At 38.7% G+C, this 22,407-nt stretch overlaps 1 protein-coding gene across 1 annotated transcript in view; it reads left to right on the top strand.

Moving 5' to 3' along the window:
- ADGRV1 (adhesion G protein-coupled receptor V1) overlaps nucleotides 1–22,407 on the top strand; it is a 577,115-nt gene that overhangs the window by 189,678 nt on the left and 365,030 nt on the right. Inside the window, exons 59-64 of the mRNA XM_082836315.1 lie at nucleotides 7,801–7,965; nucleotides 10,971–11,088; nucleotides 12,920–13,043; nucleotides 20,147–20,285; nucleotides 20,460–20,645; nucleotides 20,913–21,145. Of these exons, the coding sequence (XP_082692441.1) occupies nucleotides 7,801–7,965; nucleotides 10,971–11,088; nucleotides 12,920–13,043; nucleotides 20,147–20,285; nucleotides 20,460–20,645; nucleotides 20,913–21,145 (965 nt within the window). The remainder of the gene's footprint in view (nucleotides 1–7,800; nucleotides 7,966–10,970; nucleotides 11,089–12,919; nucleotides 13,044–20,146; nucleotides 20,286–20,459; nucleotides 20,646–20,912; nucleotides 21,146–22,407) is intronic.

Raw genomic sequence — 22,407 nt, 5'->3', positions numbered from 1 at the left:
CATTTTTTTTTTTTAAATTCCATATATATGTGTTAGCATACGGTATTTGTCTCTCTCTTTCTGACTTACTTCACTCTGTATGACAGACTCTAGGTCTATCCACCTCATTACAAATAGCTCAATTTTGTCTCTTTTTATGGTTGAGTAATATTCCATTGTATATATGTGCCACATCTTCTTTATCCATTCATCCGATGATGGACACTTAGGTTGTTTCCATCTCTGGGCTATTGTAAATAGAGCTGCAATGAACATTTTGGTACATGACTCTTTTTGAATTATGGTTTTCTCAGGGTATATGCCCAGTAGTGGGATTGCTGGGTCATATGGTAGTTCTATTTGTAGCTTTTTAAGGAACCTCCATACTGTTCTCCACAGTGGCTGTATCAATTTACATTCCCACCAACAGTGTAAGAGGGTTCCCTTTTCTCCACACCCTCTCCAGCATTTATTGTTTCTAGATTTTTTGATGATGGCCATTCTGACTGGTGTGAGATGATATCTCATTGTAGTTTTGATTTGCATTTCTCTCATGATTAGTGATGTTGAGCATTCTTTCATGTGTTTGTTGGCACTCTGTATATCTTCTTTGGAGAAATGTCTATTTAGGTCTTCTGCCCATTTTTGGATTGGGTTGTTTGTTTTTTTATTAAGCTGCATGAGCTGCTTATAAATTTTGGAGATCAGTCCTTTGTCAGTTGCTTCATTTGCAAATATTTTCTCCCATTCTGAGGGTTGTCTTTTGGTCTTCTTTATGGTTTCCTTTGCTGCGCAAAAGCTTTTAAGTTTCATTAGGTCCCATTTGTTTACTCTTCTTTTTATTTCCATTTCTCTAGGAGGTGGGTCAAAAAGGACCTTGCTGTGATTTATGTCATAGAGTGTTCTGCCTATGTTTTCCTCTAAGAGTTTGATAGTTTCTGGCCTTACATTTAGGTCTTTAATCCATTTTGAGCTTATTTTTGTGTACGGTGTTAGGGAGTGATCTAATTTCATACTTTTACATGTAGCTGTCCAGTTTTCCCAGCACCACTTATTGAATAGGCTGTCCTTTCTCCACTGTACATTTCTGCCTCCTTTGTCAAAGATAAGGTGACCATATGTGCGTGGGTTTATCTCTGGGCTTTCTATCCTGTTCCATTGATCTATCTTTCTGTTTTTGTGCCAGTACCATACCGTCTTGATAACTGTAGCTTTGTAGTATAGTCTGAAGTCTGGGAGCCTGATTCCTCCAGTTCCTTCTTTCGTTCTCAAGATTGCTTTGGCTATTCGGGGTCTTTTGTGTTTCCATACAAATTGCAAAATTTTTTGTTCTAGTTCTGTGAAAAATGCCAGTGGTAGTTTGATAGGGATTGCATTGAATCTATAGATTGCTTTCGGTAGTAGAGTCATTTTCACAATGTTGATTCTTCCAATCCAAGAACATGGTATATCTCTCCATCTATTTGTATCATCTTTAATTTCTTTCATCATTGTCTTATAATTTTCTGCATACAGATCTTTTGTCTCCTTAGGTAGGTTTATTCCTAGATATTTTATTCTTTTTGTTGCAATGGTAAATGGGAGTGTTTTCTTGATTTCACTTTCAGATTTTTCATCATTAGTATATAGGAATGCCAGAGATTTCTGTGCGTTAATTTTGTATCCTGCCACTTTACCAAATTCATTGATTAGCTCTAGTAGTTTTCTGGTAGCATCTTTAGGGTTCTCTATGTATAGGATCATGTCATCTGCAAACAGTGACAGCTTTACTTCTTCTTTTCCAATTTGGATTCCTTTTATTTCCTTTTCTTCTCTGATTGCTGTGGCTAAAACTTCCAAAACTATGTTGAATAAGAGTGGTGAGAGTGGGCAACCTTGTCTTGTTCCTGATCTTAGTGGAAATGCTTTCAGTTTTTCACCATTGAGGATGATGTTTGCTGTGGGCTTGTCATATATGGCCTTTATTATGTTGAGGAAAGTTCCCTCTATGCCTACTTTCTGCAGGGTTTTTATCATAAATGGGTGTTGAATTTTGTCAAAAGCTTTCTCTGCATCTATTGAGATGATCATATGGTTTTTCTCCTTCAGTTTGTTAATATGGTTTATCACATTGATAGATTTGCGTATATTGAAGAATCCTTGCATTCCTGGAATAAACCCCACTTGATCATGGTGTATGATCTTTTTAATGTGCTGTTGGATTCTGTTTGCTAGTATTTTGTTGAGGATTTTTGCATCTATGTTCATCAGTGATATTGGCCTGTAGTTTTCTTTCTTTGTGACATCCTTGTCTGGTTTTGGTATCAAGGTGATGGTGGCCTTGTAGAAGGAGTTTGGGAGTGTTCCTCCCTCTGCTATATTTTGGAAGAGTTTGAGAAGGATAGGTGTTAGCTCTTCTCTAAATGTTTGATAGAATTCGCCTGTGAAGCCATCTGGTCCTGGGCTTTTCTTTGTTGGAAGATTTTTAATCACAGTTTCAATTTCAGTGCTTGTGATTGGTCTGTTCATATTTTCTATTTCTTCCTGATTCAGTCTTGGCAGGTTGTGCCTCTCTAAGAATTTGTCCATTTCTTCCAGATTGTCCATTTTATTGGCATAGAGTTGCTTGTAGTAATCTCTCATGATCTCTTTTATTTCTGCAGTGTCAGTTGTTACTTCTCCTTTTTCATTTCTAATTCTATTGATTTGGGTCTTCTCCCTTTTTTTCTTGATGAGTCTGGCTAGTGGTTTATCTATTTTGTTTATCTTCTCAAAGAACCAGCTTTTAGTTTTATTGATCTTTGCTATTGTTTCCTTCATTTCTTTTTCATTTATTTCTGATCTGATTTTTATGATTTCTTTCCTTCTGCTAGCTTTGGGGTTTTTTTGTTCTTCTTTCTCTAATTGCTTGAGGTGCAAGGTTAGGTTGTTTATTCGAGATGCTTCCTGCTTCTTAAGGTGGGCTTGTATTGCTATAAACTTCCCCCTTAGAACTGCTTTTGCTGCATCCCACAGGTTTTGGGTCGTTGTGTCTCCATTGTCATTTGTTTCTAGGTATTTTTTGATTTCCTCTTTGATTTCTTCAGTGATATCTTCATTATTAAGTAGTGTATTGTTTAGCCTCCATGTGTTTGTATTTTTTACAGATCTTTTCCTGTAATTGATATCTAGTCTCATGGCGTTGTGGTCAGAAAAGATACTTGATACAATTTCAATTTTCTTAAATTTACCAAGGCTTGATTTGTGACCCAAGATATGATCTATCCTGGAGAATGTTCCATGAGCACTTGAGAAAAATGTGTATTCTGTTGTTTTTGGATGGAATGTCCTATAAATATCAATTAACTCCATCTCGTTTAATGTATCATTTAAAGCTTGTGTTTCCTTATTTATTTTCATTTTGGATGATCTGTCCATTGGTGAAAGTGGGGTGTTAAAGTCCCCTACTATGAATGTGTTACTGTCGATTTCCCCTTTTATGGTTGTCAGTATTTGCCTTATGTATTGAGGTGCACCTATGTTGGGTGCATAAATATTTACAATTGTTATATCTTCCTCTTGGATTGATCCCTTGATCATTATGTAGTGTCCTTCTTTGTCTCTTCTAATAGTCTTTGTTTTAAAGTCTATTTTGTCTGATATGAGAATTGCTACTCCAGCTTTCTTTTGGTTTCCACTTGCATGAAATACCTTTTTCCATCCCCTTACGTTCAGTCTGTATGTGTCTCTAGGTCTGAAGTGGGTCTCTTGTAGACAGCAAATATATGGGTCTTGTTTTTGTATCCATTCAGCCAATCTGTGTCTTTTGGTGGGAGCATTTAGTCCATTTACATTTAAGGTAATTATCGATATGTGTGTTCCTATTCCCATTTTCTTCATTGTTTTGGGTTTGTTATTGTAGGTCCTTTCCTTCTTTTGTGTTTCTTGCCTAGAGAAGTTCCTTTAGCAGTTGTTGTAGAGCTGGTTTGGTGGTGCTGAACTCTCTCAGCTTTTGCTTGTCTGTAAAGGTTTTAATTTCTCCATCAAATCTGAATGAGATCCTTGCTGGGTAGAGTAATCTTGGTTGCAGGTTTTTCTCCTTCAACACTTTGAATATGTCCTGCCACTCCCTTCTGGCTTGCAGAGTTTCTGCTGAAAGATCAGCTGTTAACCTTATGGGGATTCCCTTGTGTGTTATTTGTTGTTTTTCCCTTGCTGCTTTTAATATGTTTTCTTTGTATTTAATTTTTGACAGTTTGATTAATATGTGTCTTGGCGTATTTCTCCTTGGATTTATCCTGTATGGGACTCTCTGTGCTTCCTGGACTTGATTAACTATTTCCTTTCCCATATTAGGGAAGTTTTCAACTATAATCTCTTCAAATATTTTCTCAGTCCCTTTCTTTTTCTCTTCTTCTTCTGGAACCCCTATAATTCGAATGTTGGTGCGTTTAATGTTGTCCCAGAGGTCTCTGAGACTGTCCTCAGTTCTTTTCATTCTTTTTTCTTTATTCTGCTCTGCAGTAGTTATTTCCACTATTTTATCTTCCAAGTCACTTATCCGTTCTTCTGCCTCAGTTATTCTGCTATTGATCCCATCTAGAGTACTTTTAATTTCATTTATTGTGTTGTTCATCGTTGCTTGTTTCATCTTTAGTTCTTCTAGGTCCTTGTTAACTGATTCTTGCAATTTGTCCATTCTATTGTCCATTCTATCTCCAAGATTTCGGATCAACCTTACTATCATTATTCTGAATTCTTTTTCAGGTAGACTGCCTATTTCCTCTTCATTTGTTAGGTCTGGTGGGTTTTTATCTTGCTCCTTCATCTGCTGTGTGTTTTTCTGTCTTCTCATTTTGCTTATCTTACTGTGTTTGGGGTCTCCTTTTTTTTTTTTTGCAGGCTGAAGGTTCGTAGTTCCTGTTGTTTTTTGAGTCTGTCCCCAGTGGCTAAGGTTGGTTCAGTGGGTTGTGTAGGCTTCCTGGTGGAGGGTACTAGTGCCTGTGTTCTGGTGTATGAGGCTGGATCTTGTCTTTCTGGTGGGCAGGTCCACGTCTGGTGGTGTGTTTTGGGGTGTCTGTAGACTTATTATGATTTTGGGCAGCCTCTCTGCTAATGGGTGGGGTTGTGTTCCTGTCTTGCTAGTTGTTTGGCATAGGATGTCCAGCACTGTAGCTTGCTGGTCGTTGAGTGAAGCTGGGTGCTGGCGTTGAGATGGAGATCTCTCGGAGATTTTTGCTGTTTGATATTATGTGCAGCTGGGAGGCCTCTTGTGGACCAGTGTCCTGAAGTTGGCTCTCCCACCTCAGAGGCACAGCACTGAGTCCTGGCTGCAGCACCAAGAGCCTTTCATCCACAGGGCTCCTTAATTTGGGATGATTCGTTGTCTATTCAGGTATTCCACAGATGCAGGGTATATCAAGTTGATTGTGGAGCTTTAATCCGCTGCTTCTGAGGCTGCTGGAAGAGATTTCCCTTTCTCTTCTTTGTTCTCACAGCTCCCAGGGGCTCAGCTTTGGATTTGGCCCCGCCTGTGCGTGTAGGTCGCCGGAGGGCGTCTGTTCTTTGCTCAGACAGGACGGGGTTAAAGGAGCCGCTGATTCGGAGGCTCTGGCTCACCCAGGCCGGGGGGGTAGGGAGGGTCACGGAGTACAGGGCGGGCCTGCAGCGGCAGAGGCCGGCGTGACGCTGCAGCCTGAGGCGCGCCGTGCGCTCTCCCGGGGGAGCCGTCCCCGGTTCCCGGGACCCCGGCAGCGGCGGGCTGCACAGGCTCCCCGGAAGGGCGTGTGGCTAGTGACCTGCGCTCGCACACAGGCCTCCTGGCGGCGGCAGCAGCGGCCTTAGCGTCCCATGTCCGTCTCTGGGCTCCGCACTCTTAGCCGCGGCTCGCGCCCGTCTCCGGAGCTCTCCCAAGCAGCGTTCCCAATCCCCCCTCCTCGTGCACCAGGAAACAAAGAGGGACGTAAAAGTCTCTTGCCTCTTCGGCAGGTCCAGACCCCTCCCCAGACTATCTCCGGCCAGCCGCGGCGCACCAACGCCCTGCAGGCTGTGTTCACGCCGCCAACCTCAGTCCTCTCCCGGCGCTCCGACAAAAGCCGGAGCCTCAGCTCCCAGTCCCGCCCGCCCCGGCGGGCGAGCAGACAAGCCTCTCGGCTGGTGAGTGCCGGTCGGCCCGATCCTCTGCGCTGGAATCTCTCCGCTTTGCCCTCCGCACCCCTGTTGCTGTGCTCTCCTCCGCGGCTCCCAAGCTCCCCCACTCCGCCTCCCGCAGTCTCCACCCGCGAAGGGGCTCCTAGTGTGTGGACACTTTTCCTCCTTCACAGCTCTCTCCCGCTGGTGCAGGACCCGTCCCTATTCTTTTGTCTCTGTTTAGTTTTTTCTTTTGCCCTAACCAGGTACGTGGGGGGTTCCTTGCCTTTTGGGAGGTCTGAGCTCTTCTGCCAGCGTTCAGTAGGTGCTCCGTAGGAGTTGTTCCACGCGTAGATGTATTTCTGGTGTATCTGTGGAGAGGAAGGTGATCTCCGCGTCTTACTCTTCCGCCATCTTCCCGGAACTCCTCCTATCTTATAGCTGATAGCTCTTGATAACTTGGAGTTTATCTTTTAACCTGTATCTAAGATACACAATATTGTGCACATAGTGAACATTCTGGTAGCATTATTTGGTGAGACAGATTATATTCAGAACTGAAGAACACTGAGAAAGGATTATTGGTATTAATCTGTCAAAATTCATAAGCTTCTCACAGGGAAATGTGCTGAGTATACCAAAGCACTGGGAATTGCAGAGACTCCTGGAAATATGCTTGTGAAACTGAAACTAGAATATTATTATCTATGGAAACGAAAAGGACTTATATATGCAGTTTGTTTATAATGGATTTTTTTTCTTTCTCACTTTGCTTTTTTCTTACTTGATATTTCTGGTGTCTGAGGAGTGCTTTGAACAGCACTGCGTGTGGAGTCAAAACATCTGAACTAAATCGCAGGCTCCTTTTCTCCAAATACATGTATATCTGTGACCTCAGCTTTCTTAGAGTTTTTGTGAGGCTTAAATAAGATAAAGTATATGCCAGAACTGACACATAATAGAAGCTCAACAAATATCGGTTGGCTCCAAATCCCTACTCTTGGCACCAATGCAAAAATCTCATGAAATAAAAACCCAACAAGAGTGAATTATACACTCGTTAAGTGTCTTTCTTGAAAATGGAAAGCATTGTGTTATATTTTGGTATTTACATAATAAGTGCATAGTATAGGCTCAGTTTGGACTTTGCTTCACAGAGTCAATATGTGTAATTCATAGTAGGTCTGTATTATGTGGGGAGCCTGACTGCCGTAAAAGAACCCCCAAATCTCAGTTTCTTAATCTAATAAGAGTTCATTTCTTCTTTATGCAAAAGTCCTACATCACTGTTCCTAGTTGGGGTCTTATGGACACCTCGTCTCCAACTGGCATCTCAGGCACCAGAGTCTCTCCATCTGTGTGACTCTGTCCTCCTCTAGTCATCCAGCAAATGGAGAAAGAGGGAATGTGGAAGATTGTGTGAAGTTGATGGCCAGACAATGATTAGCATACTTCACTTCTGCCTGAATTATTTTGGCCAGAATTCAGCCACAAGCTCCACCTAATTGAAGAAGGGGCTAGGAAATGCCAAGTAGCTGAGTGTCTAGGGCAAAAAGGGAGTGGGATTTGGTGAAACATTTTTTTTCTGCCACATGATTGTAACATGCTGTGATTAGAGTTCTAAATTCAAAAATTGCAGTCATTGAGAAGAGAAATGAGATTCTGTTTGTTCTTCCTGCTGCTTTTCACTCTTTTTTTTTTTTTTTTAACCTTACTGGATTTTCTTTTTTTCAGGTAATGGTTGATGAATCCCTTTTGTCTGATGACCCTGATTCATATGTGACATTGACAGTTGTCCGGTCCCCAGGAGGAAAAGGAGCCATCCGACTTCAGTGGACCATAGATGAGATGGCTAAAGACGACCTCAGTCCTTTGAATGGGACACTTCATTTTGATGAGGTATGATCGTCATCAGGACTCCTGTAGTTTTTCTCTAATTTGTCTTCGTTTGATTTTCTGAATTTTTTGAAATCATATGCACTGTGGAGAAAAATCACACACGCACACATACACACACACACACACCACCCCAAGATGTCTGAAATTTAATTCAGACACTACCTACATCCCACCCTTAAAACTGCTCTTTTCTTGACATATCCTCCCGTGATTGAGGGCAAAACCAGTCAACTGAGCCGGACATCTGGGTGTCATCCCCATCTCTACCCATTCTGTAACTCTTGCATATATTTGACAGCTGAGTTTAGTCAGTTTTCCCTTTTAAATACCCTTTCTGTTCTCATACTCTGTTATGGCTGTGACAACCTGAGCCTCCATCATCTTTCCTTGGATAGTCTTTTAACTGATATTCCCACTCCATGTCTTTTCCCTTTTCTGTCCAGTATCCGTGCCACTGAGTAGGGTTACTTTTCTATAAGGAAGATCTCGTTATGCCACCCCCTGCTTAAAATGATCCAGTGGCAGCATCTTACCCACAGAACGTCAGGCTCTGAAATGTGGAACACAGAGCCTCTCGGAGGGAATACTGGCTGTACCTTCCTCCCAGTTAATCTGAGCAGAGTTTCACTGTGAATGCAGTGTAACCAGAACCAAGGAGCATTTATCTATCAAACTCTGAATTCTTTTTTTCCTGGAAGGTGGGATGGAGAGGTGGAAGAGAATTGACAGGCTGATTCTTAAATCCATATGGAAATGCAAGAGACCAAGAATAGTTTCAGAAACTCACAAAGAAGAATGGAGGGTGCCCCTTCCTAACTAAACTTAAGATAATATGTAGCACAGGTAAATGTGACAGTATGATATTGGCTCTGGGATAGACAAATAGACCAAAGAGAAGAAATTGGAGTCCAGATTTGTCAATCTTTTATGGTTTTTGCTTTCATGTTTTCATAAATCTTTCCCAAATTAGTAAAAACGAAAGCAAAAAGAAATTAGTTAAAAAACAGAAAACAGCAGAAATGATGAATAAGTTTTTTTAAAAGCAACAAAAAATAACTTCACAAAATAAGAACAAGCAAGAAAGAACCATTAAAAGAGAAAGTATAAAACTTTAAGAGATTACTTTGTACATATCTAGACAAATGAATGTAAATATCTATATGAAATTGACTCTAATAGGTAAATAGTAGATATAGAAAGTCTAAGCAGATGAATTTCCGTAAACGAAATAGAATTTAAAAAATTAAATAGGAGACTAGAAGGTCCCCAAGGTGGTTTTCTAAAAGAAATTTGGCCAAACATGTAAAGATAAGATGATCCCAATGAAACATGGTCAATCTATTTTTTTTTGAGTCTATTGACCTTTTATCAGAGCTTTCAACACCAAACAACACAAAAGCAAATACTTTTTTTTCATTCAGTTTTCTAATAGGTGATGAATAAATTAATCGGTGATGCCCTCTGGCAATCCATTTGCCACTTAGACATTCTGCCACCATTTTTGAGGTGTTGGTTACTCTAATGGAATTAAAGGTCTCAAGCCAGATGGCACAGATATTTCATCCACTCATTTCTTAGGTTCTGATATGCGATGGCTCAAGAAACATTTTGGTTACATGCCCTAAACCTCTATAAACTTCTCATTTGTCATGAGAAGAATTTAGAAATTACTTTGAAATTTCTGTAAAGATTTTCCATAGTAATAATGAGCAGTCATTTCCCAGTTACTAGATCTACTTCCCAGATGATTAGAAAGATTTTCTGATGTTGAGCAGGATATCTGTACCAAAATGGCAAATAGTCTGATCTTTTACCCCAGGGAATAAGGCCATCCTTGTTCAGAGTACTGTATCAGGAGGGGTGAGTTTATGGGTCACCCTGGACTTGACCCTCTCCGTCTTGTTCTTTGCTTACCAACCTGGTGCGTTCCATGTACCTCTGCATAATAGCTTTACTGTTCTTGTATACTCAGCTACTAACATACCTACGTCTCCATTTTAACAAATGGCTTTGTACCTAAGCATCTAGTTCAGAGCCGCTAATTGACAATGTGCAGAGAGTAAAAGGGATGGGAGTGATTAATTGCATCCCAGGAATTATAGATTTTCCATGAGTGCATTTAATAAGGTCTGAGGCAGGAAGTATACATTTTCCTAGCAGCTCTTATAAAATTTTTAAGAAGTACAGTTACTGTAAAATATAAGAAAAGGACTCTTATGAAGAGAGGACAGCTTGAGTGAAGAGATTAGAATAATGCTTTTAATAATAAAAATCTCAAAGAAGAGATGCGATTGCGGAACTAAGATGTACATAAGAAGCAATAAACAGCAGAATTCAAACTATAGAAAATTAATCAGTGATGCATAGGACAAATTTGAGGGTTTTTTATCAGTATACGGAGGAGGCGGTGAAGATAAAAGTGATTTCTGTCACGGTTATGTCTCGAAGTATTAAGCTGGTTGTCTTCTATGTATTTGCTTTTCCTTATTCTTTCTCTTCCAGCCTACACGGAAAACTTAGCCCATGTTCCAAGAAATTACTGAGCTAAGTTTAAGCCAAGAGAGGGAAGGAATAATAGTGAAAATGCTTGAGATCAACACCTATGGAAGGAATGGGAAGGAAGCAGGAGTGGGTAGAGGGCAAGGAGTAAAAATGGGTAGTAGAAAGATAACCTTTATAAGTATTAAACCTATGACGTTCATCTATTTACATCATGCTATGACCATTTAATTCTAAGTGATCGAACTTTCAATGGTTGAAAATTTTCAGGAAATTTAAAAGTTGTGTTAACATTTTTCCCCCTTTTTCCTATTACGAACCTTAGTCGGATTTATGCTCAGAGCTAATTTTTACATAGTAATTCTCTCTAGCAGAAACTCATAATTCTAGGGCACAGAAAGGACACACTTTAAAAAATGCTTATGAACATAAATGTTATTCTGCTAATGAGAATTCGAAACTTCGGTCAATCTGGAAAATGTGTTATTCCTCCTCATTTGATGTAGACTGAGTTCCAGAAGACCATTGTGTTGCACACACTTCAAGACGCCATGTTGGAGGAGGACAGGAGTTTCACCATTCAGCTGGTACCAGTTGATGAGGTAGAAATATCTCCAATAAAAGGTAAGAGAAATCGACATTTTTGGAAAAAAAGTAGATTTTTAGAAAAATGTAACCAGATACTCAATAGTTACAAAGATAGGTAGTATTAGTTTTTATAATTCCTAAAACATTTTCTAAATCATAAAGATGTTATTTCCTACTTGTGTAACAGCTAAAGACTTTTTAAAGCTAAAATTACCATACCCAATGTTGGTAAGGTCATACGCCAAAGACTTCATACTACTTAGCTGTGTGATTTTTTAAAAGAAAAAGATGTTTGTTTTAGCAGTGTTTATAAAGTAAAATATGAAAGCTTCTTAAATGATCCTACAGTAGGAGACTGGTTAAATGTAACAGAATACTATGCAACTATTCAAAAAATGTGGCAGAAAAAGCCTTACTTACATTAAAATTAAGAACACTTCATTACATGGATAATTGTTACATTAATAAAATAGGCTTTGTAACAACATGTTCAGTGTAATCCCGTTTTTGTCACGTGCATGTCATAAACATGTTTGGAATTATTTATTTGAAATGTTGATAGTTGTTTTTGATTACCTATATTTTCTACACCTACTTACAATGATCACGTTACTTTTCTAATAAAATGTTATTTTAAAACTTAGCATCTTATTATGTCTCTTTCAGCCTATCTATTGCCTGTTTTGATCAGAAAGTAATTACTTAGATTTTGACATTTCAGAAACAGGCATCATAATTTTCACTTGCCTGTGGTCCATGTGAAAATTTGTTTCTTCGGTCTGGAGAGAAAGGATTACTGGATCTAAAATGGTTTCATTATAGTACAAATAGTAATAACCATAAAAAATGGCCCAGCAACTTTGATATGAAAGCTTAGTTACTGTTGCATGTCCTTTTTTGCCATCAAGAACTTCATCCTATGCAAGGGTTTGTGGTCAAAGAAGCAGAATTCCGTGGCTAAGGAAATTCGCAGAATTGTAGAGTATTGTGTACTGTCACCTATGAAATCACCTAGGGTAGTTATTCCTTTTGCATTTATATATAGAGTACTTCCAGCAAGCATTTGAGGGAATCATATCTTTGCATCATATTCTTCCATAAGTCTTAAGTCAGCTCAGTTGTCTACATCGTGTTAAATGTCAGGGTTGATATTATATAGACTAATTAGACGCAAGAACAAGAATATACCAGTGGATCAAGGTAAATCATTTGTTAATATAAAAGATTCATAATATATTTCTAACTGTGATATACTTGCACTTGACAAACCACTCTTGATCCCATTAATCCATTGCCAAAGAAAGTGATAGTATAGTAATCCAATCCTTTATGTGTGCTTCTGCAAACAATTTTATTTAAGTTACTGCTAAATTATGATATGAATACTCAAATTACTTGATACGGTTTTTATTTCAATTTTAGTAGGAACATTTAGAAGCAAATGGCAGAGTCAGAAAATTAAAAATAAAAAAGGGCCCCCAAGAATTCTAGTTTTTGCTACATAGCTAATACATACAGCCACATAACCCATTTCAGTGAGCTACAAAATGGTAGAAGTGGATTAATGCACATGGTAGAAGAGTACTTACTTATCATGGGAGTGACAGTGGAAGTACTGCCCACTTTATCCCTTTCATTAAAACGTGATCTTGGGCAAGTCATTTGCCTTAGTGTCTTCAATGCCTCTATGTGCTTAAATGTCTGCGCTGGTAAAATGAGGATAATATTAGTACCTAACTTACATGATTGTCATGAGGACTAACTCACAAGATTAGTATATGTAAAGTCCTTAGAACATTGCCAGGCATGTACTAAGTGAATCCATGTGTTTTCTACATAAGTGGTATATATATCATCTTCAACTCAGGTAGCGCATCAATAATCATTCGAGGAGATAAGGGAGTGTCAGGAGAAGTTGGGATAGCTCCATCATCTAGGCACGTCCTCATTGGGGAACCCACGGCAAAATATAATGGTACTGCTATCATCAGGTAAGGATTTTCTAATTTTTGTTTGCCTAGGTGAGGGTTTTGAAGTTTTATTTAAATAATTAGTATTATTAATTAAATACATTGTTCTGAATACAGACATATTCTTCAGGCATTGTCTTTTTATATATTTGTAAAATCCTGTGGAGAGTAGAACATATTTTTGATAAAAACTGAAGGTATGTTTTGAGTTATCTTGATGTTAGATCCTGAGAATTTTCTTTTCTTTTTTTTTTACACCTTTATTGGAGTATAATTGCTTTACAATGGTGTGTTAGTTTCTGCTGTATAACAAAGTGAATCAGCTATACATATGCATATATCCCCATATCTCCTCCCACTTGTGTCTCCCTCCCACCCTCCCTATCCCACCCCTCTAGGTGGACACAAAGCACCGAGCTGATCTCCCTGTGCTATGCGGCTGCTTCCTACTAGCTAGCTATTTTACATTTGGTAGTGCTTATATGTCCATGCCACTCTCACACGTCATCCCAGCTTACCCTTCCTGTTCCCCGGGTCCTCAAGTCCATTCTCTGTATCTGCATCTTTATTCCTGTTCTACCCCTAGGTTCTTCAGAACCTTTTTTTTTTTTTTTTTTAGATTCCATATATATATATATATATATATGTGTGTGTGTGTGTGTGTGTTAGCATATGGTATTTGTTTTTCTCTTTCTGACTTACTTCACTCTGTGTGACAGTCTCAAGGTCCATCCACCTCACTACAAATAACTCAATTTCGTTTCTTTTAATGGCGGAGTAATATTCCATTGTATATATGTGCCACATCTTCTTTATCCATACATCTGTTGATGGACATTTAGATTGCTTCCATGTCCTGGCTATTGTAAATAGAGCTGCAATGAACATTGTGGTGTATGACTCTTTTTGAAGTATGGTTTTCTCAGGGTTTATGCTCAGTAGTGGGATTGCTGGGTCGTATGGTAGTTCTATTTTTAGTTTTTTGAGGAACCTCCATACTGTTCTCCGTAGTGGCTGTATCAATTTACATTCCCACCAACAGTGCAAGAGGGTTCCTTTTTCTCCACACCCTCTCTAGCATTTATTGTTTGTAGATTTTTTGATGTTGGCAATTCTGACTGGTGTGAGTTGATACCTCATTGTAGTTTTGATTTGCATTTCTCTAATGATTAGTGATGTTGAGCATCCTTTCATGTGTTTGTTGGCAATCTGTTTATCTTCTTTGGAGAAATGTCTGTTTAGGTCTTCTGCCCATTTTTGGATTTGGTTGATTGTTTTTTTGATATAGAGCTGCATGAGCTACTTGTGTATTTTAGAGATTAATCCTTTGTCTGTTGCTTCGTTTGCAAATATTTTCTCCCATTCTGAGGGTTGTCTTTTTGTCTTGTTTATGGTTTCCTTTGCTGTGCAAAAGCTTTTAAATTTCATTAGGTACCATTTGTTTTTTTTTTTTATTTCCATTTCTCTAGGAGGTGGGTCAGAAAGGATCTTGCTGTGATTTATGTCATGCAGTGTTCTGCCTATGTTTTCCTCTAAGAGTTTTATAGTGTATGGCCTTACATTACACTCTTTAATCCATTTTGAGTTTATTTTTGTGTATGGTGTTAGGAAATGTTCTAATTTCATTCTTTACATGTAGCTGTCCAGTTTTCCCAGCACCACTTATTGAAGAGGCTTTCTTTTTTCCATTGTATATTCTTGCCTCCTTTATCAAAGATAAGGTGACCATATGTGTATGGGTTTATCTCTGGGCTTTCTGTCCTGTTCCATTGATCTATATTTCTGTTTTTGTGGCACTACCATACTGTCTTGATTACTGAAGCTTTGTAGTATAGTCGGAAATCCAGAACCTGTTTCCTCCAGCTCCTTTATCTTTCACAAGATTGCTTTGACCATTTGGAGTCTGTTGTGTCTCCATACAAATTCTAAGATTTTTTCTTCTACTTCTGTAAAAAATGCCATTGGTAATTTGATAGGGATTGCATTCAATCTGTAGATTGCTTTGTGTTGTATAGTCATTTTTGCAATTGTTGCTTCTTCCAATCCAAGCACATGGTATATCTCTCCATCTGTTTATATCATCTTTAATTTCTTTCATCAGTGTTTTATAGTTTTCTGCATACATGTCTTTGGTCTCCCTTGGTAGGTTTATTCCTAAATATTTTATTCTTTTTAATGCAGTGGTAAATGGGAGTGTTTCCTTAATTTCTCTTTCAGATTTTTCATCATTAGTGTATAGGAATGCTAGAGATTTCTGTGCATTAATTTTGTATCCTGCTACTTTAACAAATCCATTGATTAGCTCTAGTAGTTTTCTGGCGGCATCTTTAGGATTCTCTATGTATACTATCATGTTGTCTGTAAACAGTGACAGTTTTACTTCTCCTTTTCCAATTTGTATTCCTTGTATTTCTTTTTCTTCTCTGATTGCCATGGCTAGGACTTCCAAAACTATGTTGAATAATAGTGGTGAGAGTGGATATCCTTGTCTTGTTCTTGATCTTAGAGGAAATGCTTTCAGTTTTTCACCATTGAGAATGATGCTTGCTGTGGGTTTGTAGTATATGGCCTTTATTATGTTGTGGTAGGTTCCCTCTATGCCCACTCTCTGGAGACTTTTTATCATAACTGGGTGTTGAATTTTGTCAAAAGCTTTTTCTGCATCTATTGTGATGGTCATATGGTTTTTATTCTTCAGTTTGTTAACATGGTGTTTCACATTGATTGATTTGCATGTATTGAAGAAACCTTGCATCCCTGGGATAAATCCCACTTGATCATGGTGTATGATCCTTTTAATGTGTTGTTGGATTCTGTCTGATAGTATTTCGTTGAGGATTTTCGCATCTATATTCATCAGTGATATTGGTCTGTAATTTTCTTTTTCTGTAGTATCTTTGTCTGGTTTTGGTATCAGGGTGATGGTGGCTTCATAGAATGAGTTTGGGAGTGTTCCTTCCTCCACAATTTTTTGGAAGAGTTTGAGAAGGATGGGTGTTAGCTTTTCTCTAAATGTTTGATAGAATTCACCTGTGAAGCCTTCTGGTCCTGGACTTTTGTTTGTTGGAAGATTTTTAATCACAGTTTCAATTTCATTACTTGTGATTGGTCTGTTCATATTTTCTATTTCTTCCTGGTTCAGTCTTGGAAAGTTATACCTTTCTAAGAATTTGTCCATTTCTTCCAGGTTGTTCATTTTATTGGCATAGAGTTGCTTGTAGTAGTCTCTTAGGATGCTTTGTATTTCTTCAGTGTCTGTTGTAACTTCTCTTTTTTCAGTTCTAATTTTTTTGATTTGAGTCCTCTCCCTTGTTTTCTTGATGAGTCTGGCTAATGGATTATCAATTTTGTTTATCTTCTCAAAGAACCAGCTTTTAGTTTTATTGATCTTTGCTATTGTCTTCTTTGTTTATATTTCATTTATTTCTGCTCTGATCTGTATGATTTCTCTCCTTCCACTAACTTTGGGTTTTGTTTGTTCTTCTTTCTCTAATTCCTTTAGGTGTAAGGTTAGATTGTTTATTTGAAATTTTCTTGTTTCTTGTGGTAAGCTTGTAATGCCATAAACTTCCCTCTTAGAACTGTTTTTGCTGCATCCAACAGGTTTTGGATTGTCATGTTTTCATTGTCATTTCTGTCTAGATGTTTTTTGATTTCCTGTTTGATTTCTTCAGTATCTCTTGGCTATTTAGTAACATATTGATTAGCCTCCATGTGTTTGTGTTTCTCATGTTTTTTTCCCTGTAATTGATTTCTAATCTCATAGCGTTGTGGCCAGAAAAGATGCTTGATATGATTTCAGTTTTCTTAAATTTACTGTGGCTTGATTTGTGACCCAAGATGTGATCTATCCTGGAGAATGTTCCATGTGCACTTGAGAAGAAAGTGTAATCTGCTGGTTTTGGATGGAATGTCCTATAAATATAAATTAAGTCCATCTTGTTTAATGTATCATTAACAGCTCGTGTTTCCTTGTTTACTTTCATTTTGGATGTTCTGTCCATTGGTGAGAGTGGGGTGTTAAAGTCCCCTACTATGATTGTGTTACTGTCGATTCCCCCTTTTATTGCTGTTAGTATTTGTCTTATGTATTGAGGTGCTTCTATGTTGGGTGCATGAATATTTACAATTGTTATATCTTCTTGGTTTGCTCCCTTGATCATTATGTAGTGTCCTTCTTCGTCTCTTGTAATAGTCTTTGTTTTAAAGTCTATTTTGTCTGATATGAGAATTGGTGACTCCAGCTTTCTTTTGATTTCCATTTGCATGGAATATCTTTTTCCATCCCCTCACTTTCAGTCTGTATGTTTTCCTAAGTCTGAAGTGGGTGTCTTGTAGACAGCATATGTATGGGTCTTGTTTTTGTATCCATTCAGCCAGTCTATGTCTTTTGGTTGGAGCATTTAATCCTTTTACTTTTAAGGTACTTATCAATATGTATGTTCCAATTACCATTTTCTTAATTGTTTTGGGTTTGTTATTGTAAGTCTTTTCCTTCTCTTGTGTTTCCTGCATAGAGAAGCTCCTTTGCATTTTTTGTAGAACTGGTTTGGTGGTGCTGAATTGTCTTAGCTTTTGCTTATCTGTAAAGATTTTAATTTCTCCATCGAATCTGAGTGAGATCATTGCTCAGTAGAGTAATCTTGGTTGTAGGCTATTCCGTTTCATCACTTTAAATATGTCCTGCCACTCCCTTCTGTCATGCAGAGTTTCTGTTGAAAGATCTGCTGTTAACCTTATGGGGATTCCCTTGTGTGTGAATTGTTGCTTTTCCCTTGCTGCTTTTAATATTTTTTCTTTGTATTTAATTTTTGATAGTTTTATTAATATGTGTCTTGGCGTGTTTCTCCTTGGATTTGTCTTGTATGGGACTCTCTGCGCTTACTGGACTTGACTGACTATTTCTTTCCTCATATTGGGGAAGTTTTCAACTATAATCTCTTCAAATATTTCTCAGTCCCTTATTTTTTCTCTTCTTCCTCTGGGACCCCTAGAATTGAATGTTGGTGCATTTAATGTTGTCCCAGAGATCTCTGAGACTGTTCTCAATTCTTTTCAATCTTTTTCTTTATTCTCCTCTGTGGTAGTTATTTCCACTATGTAGAATGTTCCTCTGCCTCAGTTATTCTGCTCTTGATTCCTTCTAGTGTATTTTTTGATTAACTATTTCCTTTCCCATATTAGGGAAGTTTTCAACTATTATCTCTTCAAATATTTTCTCAGTCCCTTTCTTTTCCTCTTCTTCTTCTGGGACCCCTATAATTTGAATGTTGGTGCATTTAATGTTGTCCCAGAGGTCTCTGAGACTGTCCTCAGTTCTTTTCATTCTTTTTTCCTTATTCTGCCCTGCAGTAGTTATTTCCACTATTTTATCTACCAGGTCACTTATCCGTTCTTCTGCCTCAGTTATTCTGCTATCGATCCCTTCTAGAGAATTTTTAATTTCAATTATTGTGTTCTTCATCATTGTTTGTTTGCTCTTTAGTTCTTCTAGGCCCTTGTTAAACGTTTCTTGTATTTTCTCCATTCTATTTCCAAGATTTTGGATCATATTTACTATCATTATTCTGAATTCTTTTTCAGGTAGCCTGCCTATTTCCTCTTCATTTATTAGGTCTGGTGGGTTTTTACCTTGCTCCATTCATATGCTGTGTGTTTCTCTCTCTTCTTATTTTGCTTAACTTACTGTGTTTGGGGTCTCCTTTTCGCAGGCTGCAGGTTCGTAGTTCCCGTTGTTTTTGGTGTCTGCCCCCAGTGGCTAAGGTTGGTTCAGTGGGTTGTGTAGGCTTCCTGGTGGAGGGGACTAGTGCCTGTGTTCTGGTGGATGAGGCTGGATCTTGTCTTTCTGGTTGGCAGGACCGCGTCTGATGGTTTGTTTTGGGGTGTCTGTGACCTTATTATGAGTTTAGGCAGCGTCTCTCCTAATGGGTGGGGTTGTGTTCCTGTCTTGCTAGTTGTATGGCATAGGGTGTCCAGCACTGTAGCTTGCTGGTCGATGAGTGGAGCTGGTTCTTAGCATTGAAATGGATGGAGATCTCTGGGAGAGCTTTCGCCGTTTGATATTACATGAGGTCAGGAGGTCTCTGGTGGACCAGTGTCCTGAACTCGGCTCTCCCACCTCAGAGGCTCAGGCCTGACACCCGGCTGGAGCACCAAGACCCTGTCAGCCACACAGCTTTTTTAAAAAATGCTACTTTAAGGTCCCTCTACCTCTTTCTTTGCGGAATGGGAGTGTGTACCTTCTGCCTTCTGCCTTGGACCTGTTAGTGTTGGAGGGTCTCCTGCAGAGGTGGAGGGGTGGCTGTGGCTCCCCGTGGGGACAAAGACACTTGCAGCAGCAATTCTGGGTAGTACTCCTTGGTGTGAGCCCTCCCAGAGTCCACCATTATCCCCACCAAAGAGCTGGGTAGGCCATGAGAAGGTTTCGGACTGTTCTTTAGATTATTTGCACAACCCCATGCCAAGGAGAGCACACTGAGTAACATCAAGAGATCTGTGCTTTCAGCCCTGTTCTGTCACTAAGCATGTAAAATAGGAGTTACTTCATCTCTGTAAGCTTGTGTGCCTCAGCTCCAGAATCATCCCTTAAAAAATCATCTGGATCAAAGATTTGATGATTCTGATTGTTCTAAAATTAGGACCTATTATTTAACTAGGGTAGTATGATCATAGGCAGTTTTGTTTATCATAAATTTTCTCATGAGGAGTGAGATAGCAGTTATCAATAAAGTAGCTGAATTTGTGTCAAAAGTTTATCTTTTTGGTAGTTTTTTCATTAGCATTGCATGTGTGAAGTGTTTACTGTTCTTTATTCGTATTTTGTATCTTGTGTAGTAAGTGGAATGTCCATACGTACTTTTTTTTTATTCCTTTAAACCTTCTACTTTTAGTGTTCAGCTTTTCCTAGTATTCTTGTCAAGCAGATTTACACAAGCTCAGTATTTTGGGTGTTACTGTCTTGGAATTAAAAGACTTTTTTTGCTTTATAGTTGATAGATAGGGTTATTGAAATTCATAGTATTCTTGAAATAATTGAAAATTGTTTATTTTTGAAGGATAGAGCAAATATTTAGGAAAAGCTCTTTTCAATAAAAAATGAAATATACATTTGTGTGTTGTTATAGCCTCATCCGTGGACCAGCGATTTCTGGGGAGGTCACAGTGTACTGGAGGATATTCCCTCCTTCCATGGGGGAATTTGCTGAAACTTCAGGAAAACTAACAATGCGAGATGGACAGTCTGCGGCAATTGTAGTGTTACAGGTATCAGTATTACTGATTGCTGTTATGCCCTTTGCTGTGTGTGTGTGTGTGGTTGGGGGGTGGGGTGGTGGGAGGTGGTCAGTATTACAGAGTTCATTGTTTTGCTTATATGATAGATATATTTTTTTAAATGTTCAGATTCTGCTGCTCATGGCTCTTTCTGTCCTTCTCTAGGCTTTGAATGATGACATTCCTGAGGAAAAGTGTTTCTATGAGTTTCAGCTCACTGGAGTCAGTGACGGGGGGGTATGGCGTGAGTCCAGCAGCACTGCCAACATCACAGTGGTGGCTAGTGACTTTCCCTATGGACGATTCGCCTTTTCACAAGAACAACTTCGGGTGTCAGAGGAAGTGCAAAAGGTGGAGCATGAAATGCTTAAAATGTTAAATATCATTTTTATTTTTTATATCGTGAGTGATCTTTGAAATGTGTTTCTCTGTTCATATTCCAAAGTGTTCACAAACTGATTAATGTGTTCCTGATAGCATTTTAACGTAGAATTTATATACTTTGATAAATTTACATGTAACTTCGACATAATCCTGGTAAATAGGATTAGAGACACTCAAAATTAAGTCTTGTCTGGTAGAGTACTCATCCAAAATAAAAAACTGCTTCTTGCATAGGTTAACCTCACAATCATCCGTTCGGGTGGCTCTTTTGGCCCTGTGAGGCTCTGGTTTGAGGCTGTGAGTGGGACAGCCGAGGCCGGCGTGGATTTCATCCCTCCACCAGGGCAGCTCCTCTTTGAAGCGAGGGAGACGGTGAAAAGTGTGCACATTGAAATCCTTGATGACAACCTTCCTGAAGGCCCTGAGGAATTTTCCCTAGTGATTACAAAGGTGGAACTCCTGGGAAGGTAAAGTAAAAGAGAAAAATAGGAAAAAGGAAACAAAACAGAGAGAAAGGATGAGTGAAAGCTAGGTTGTGCAGGGATTAATACTGAACTGACTGTAAAACAGTCTTTCCCTGCTTTGTCTCACATTTATGTGACACTAGACCAGGACAGTGGTGGCAAAGACTGTTAATTATACAATGTTCTAAATAAAATTTTTTCCTGAAAGTTGAAAGTATGTGTTTCTGTTGTGTGAAGTCACTCTGGGCAGCAGGGGAATTGAACATGGTGTGGACTTGTAGTAATTTGGTGAGGAAAGAGAGGAGCTGTTCTCTAGGTCAAAGGTCAGCTGGTGGGACAGATTTTGGTTCCTCCATCTCTGTCTCTACACCAGGGAACAGGCTGGACTGAGAGATTTCTTTCCTTGATGTCTCTGAAGGCTGTACAATATTGTCTTCTTTGTGATGAATGAGGTAGATGTTTGCCCAATGGCATTTTTAAAGCAGGGGAGAAAATTTTGAGTAAAAGATGGTTGGTAGTTAATGCACCATGTTTTCATTGAAAATCGAGAGTTAACCATATTGAGTCCCTCTCATTCTCTGATTTAGTGCAGTGACTTGATTAACAAGGGTGGGAAACACGTGTTGCATGATGAAATAGATGGAATACCTACAGGTTAAGTGGCTCAAGAAGCACCTCTGTACCTATGGCTTACATACAACCTTCAACTGGAACAATGTTTGCACTTAGATATGTCCTAAAGGAAGTTTACTTGTGCATGCAGTGAAAATGCTTTTGCATTTGTGATATTAATGCAATGCTTTAAAGCTTTTTTTAACTAAAATATTTCACTGAATGACTTAGGCAGAGTGTATATCATTCCCCCAGGAAAAATTATTGTGGGCTCACTAACACTTCAACTCTTAAATTTCCCAGGTATGATTCTGTGTCTGACGATGGGAATGAATTTGTACTTATATTAAATGTATTAAAACTTGAGATGGTCACTGACTGTTTTAATTAAGTGAGTGAAGTTTGGTAAATGTAGCTCATTATGTGTGAGATTATATCTGTGTTTTTGACTAAGTGGGGCTTGAGGCATTTGTCCTCGCTGCTGCCCTTTAAAAAAGGCAATTCCTACTTAAGCTTAATTCTGAGGAAACAAGTTTTTCTTCCAGATAAATTTCTAGGCTTCCTTTGAACTGAAAAGGAGAGTAGTATAAACCCAATTTGCCTAGTTGCTAGAAAGTTTACTGCCTTGATACTCAGTTACGGTAAGCAGCTAA

Source organism: Leucopleurus acutus (genome assembly GCF_964270905.1).
Source record: "Leucopleurus acutus genome assembly, chromosome: 3".
Lineage (NCBI taxonomy): Eukaryota > Metazoa > Chordata > Mammalia > Artiodactyla > Delphinidae > Leucopleurus > Leucopleurus acutus.
Note: the sequence above shows the minus strand (reverse complement) of the source record. Positions and strands in the feature narration are given on the sequence as shown.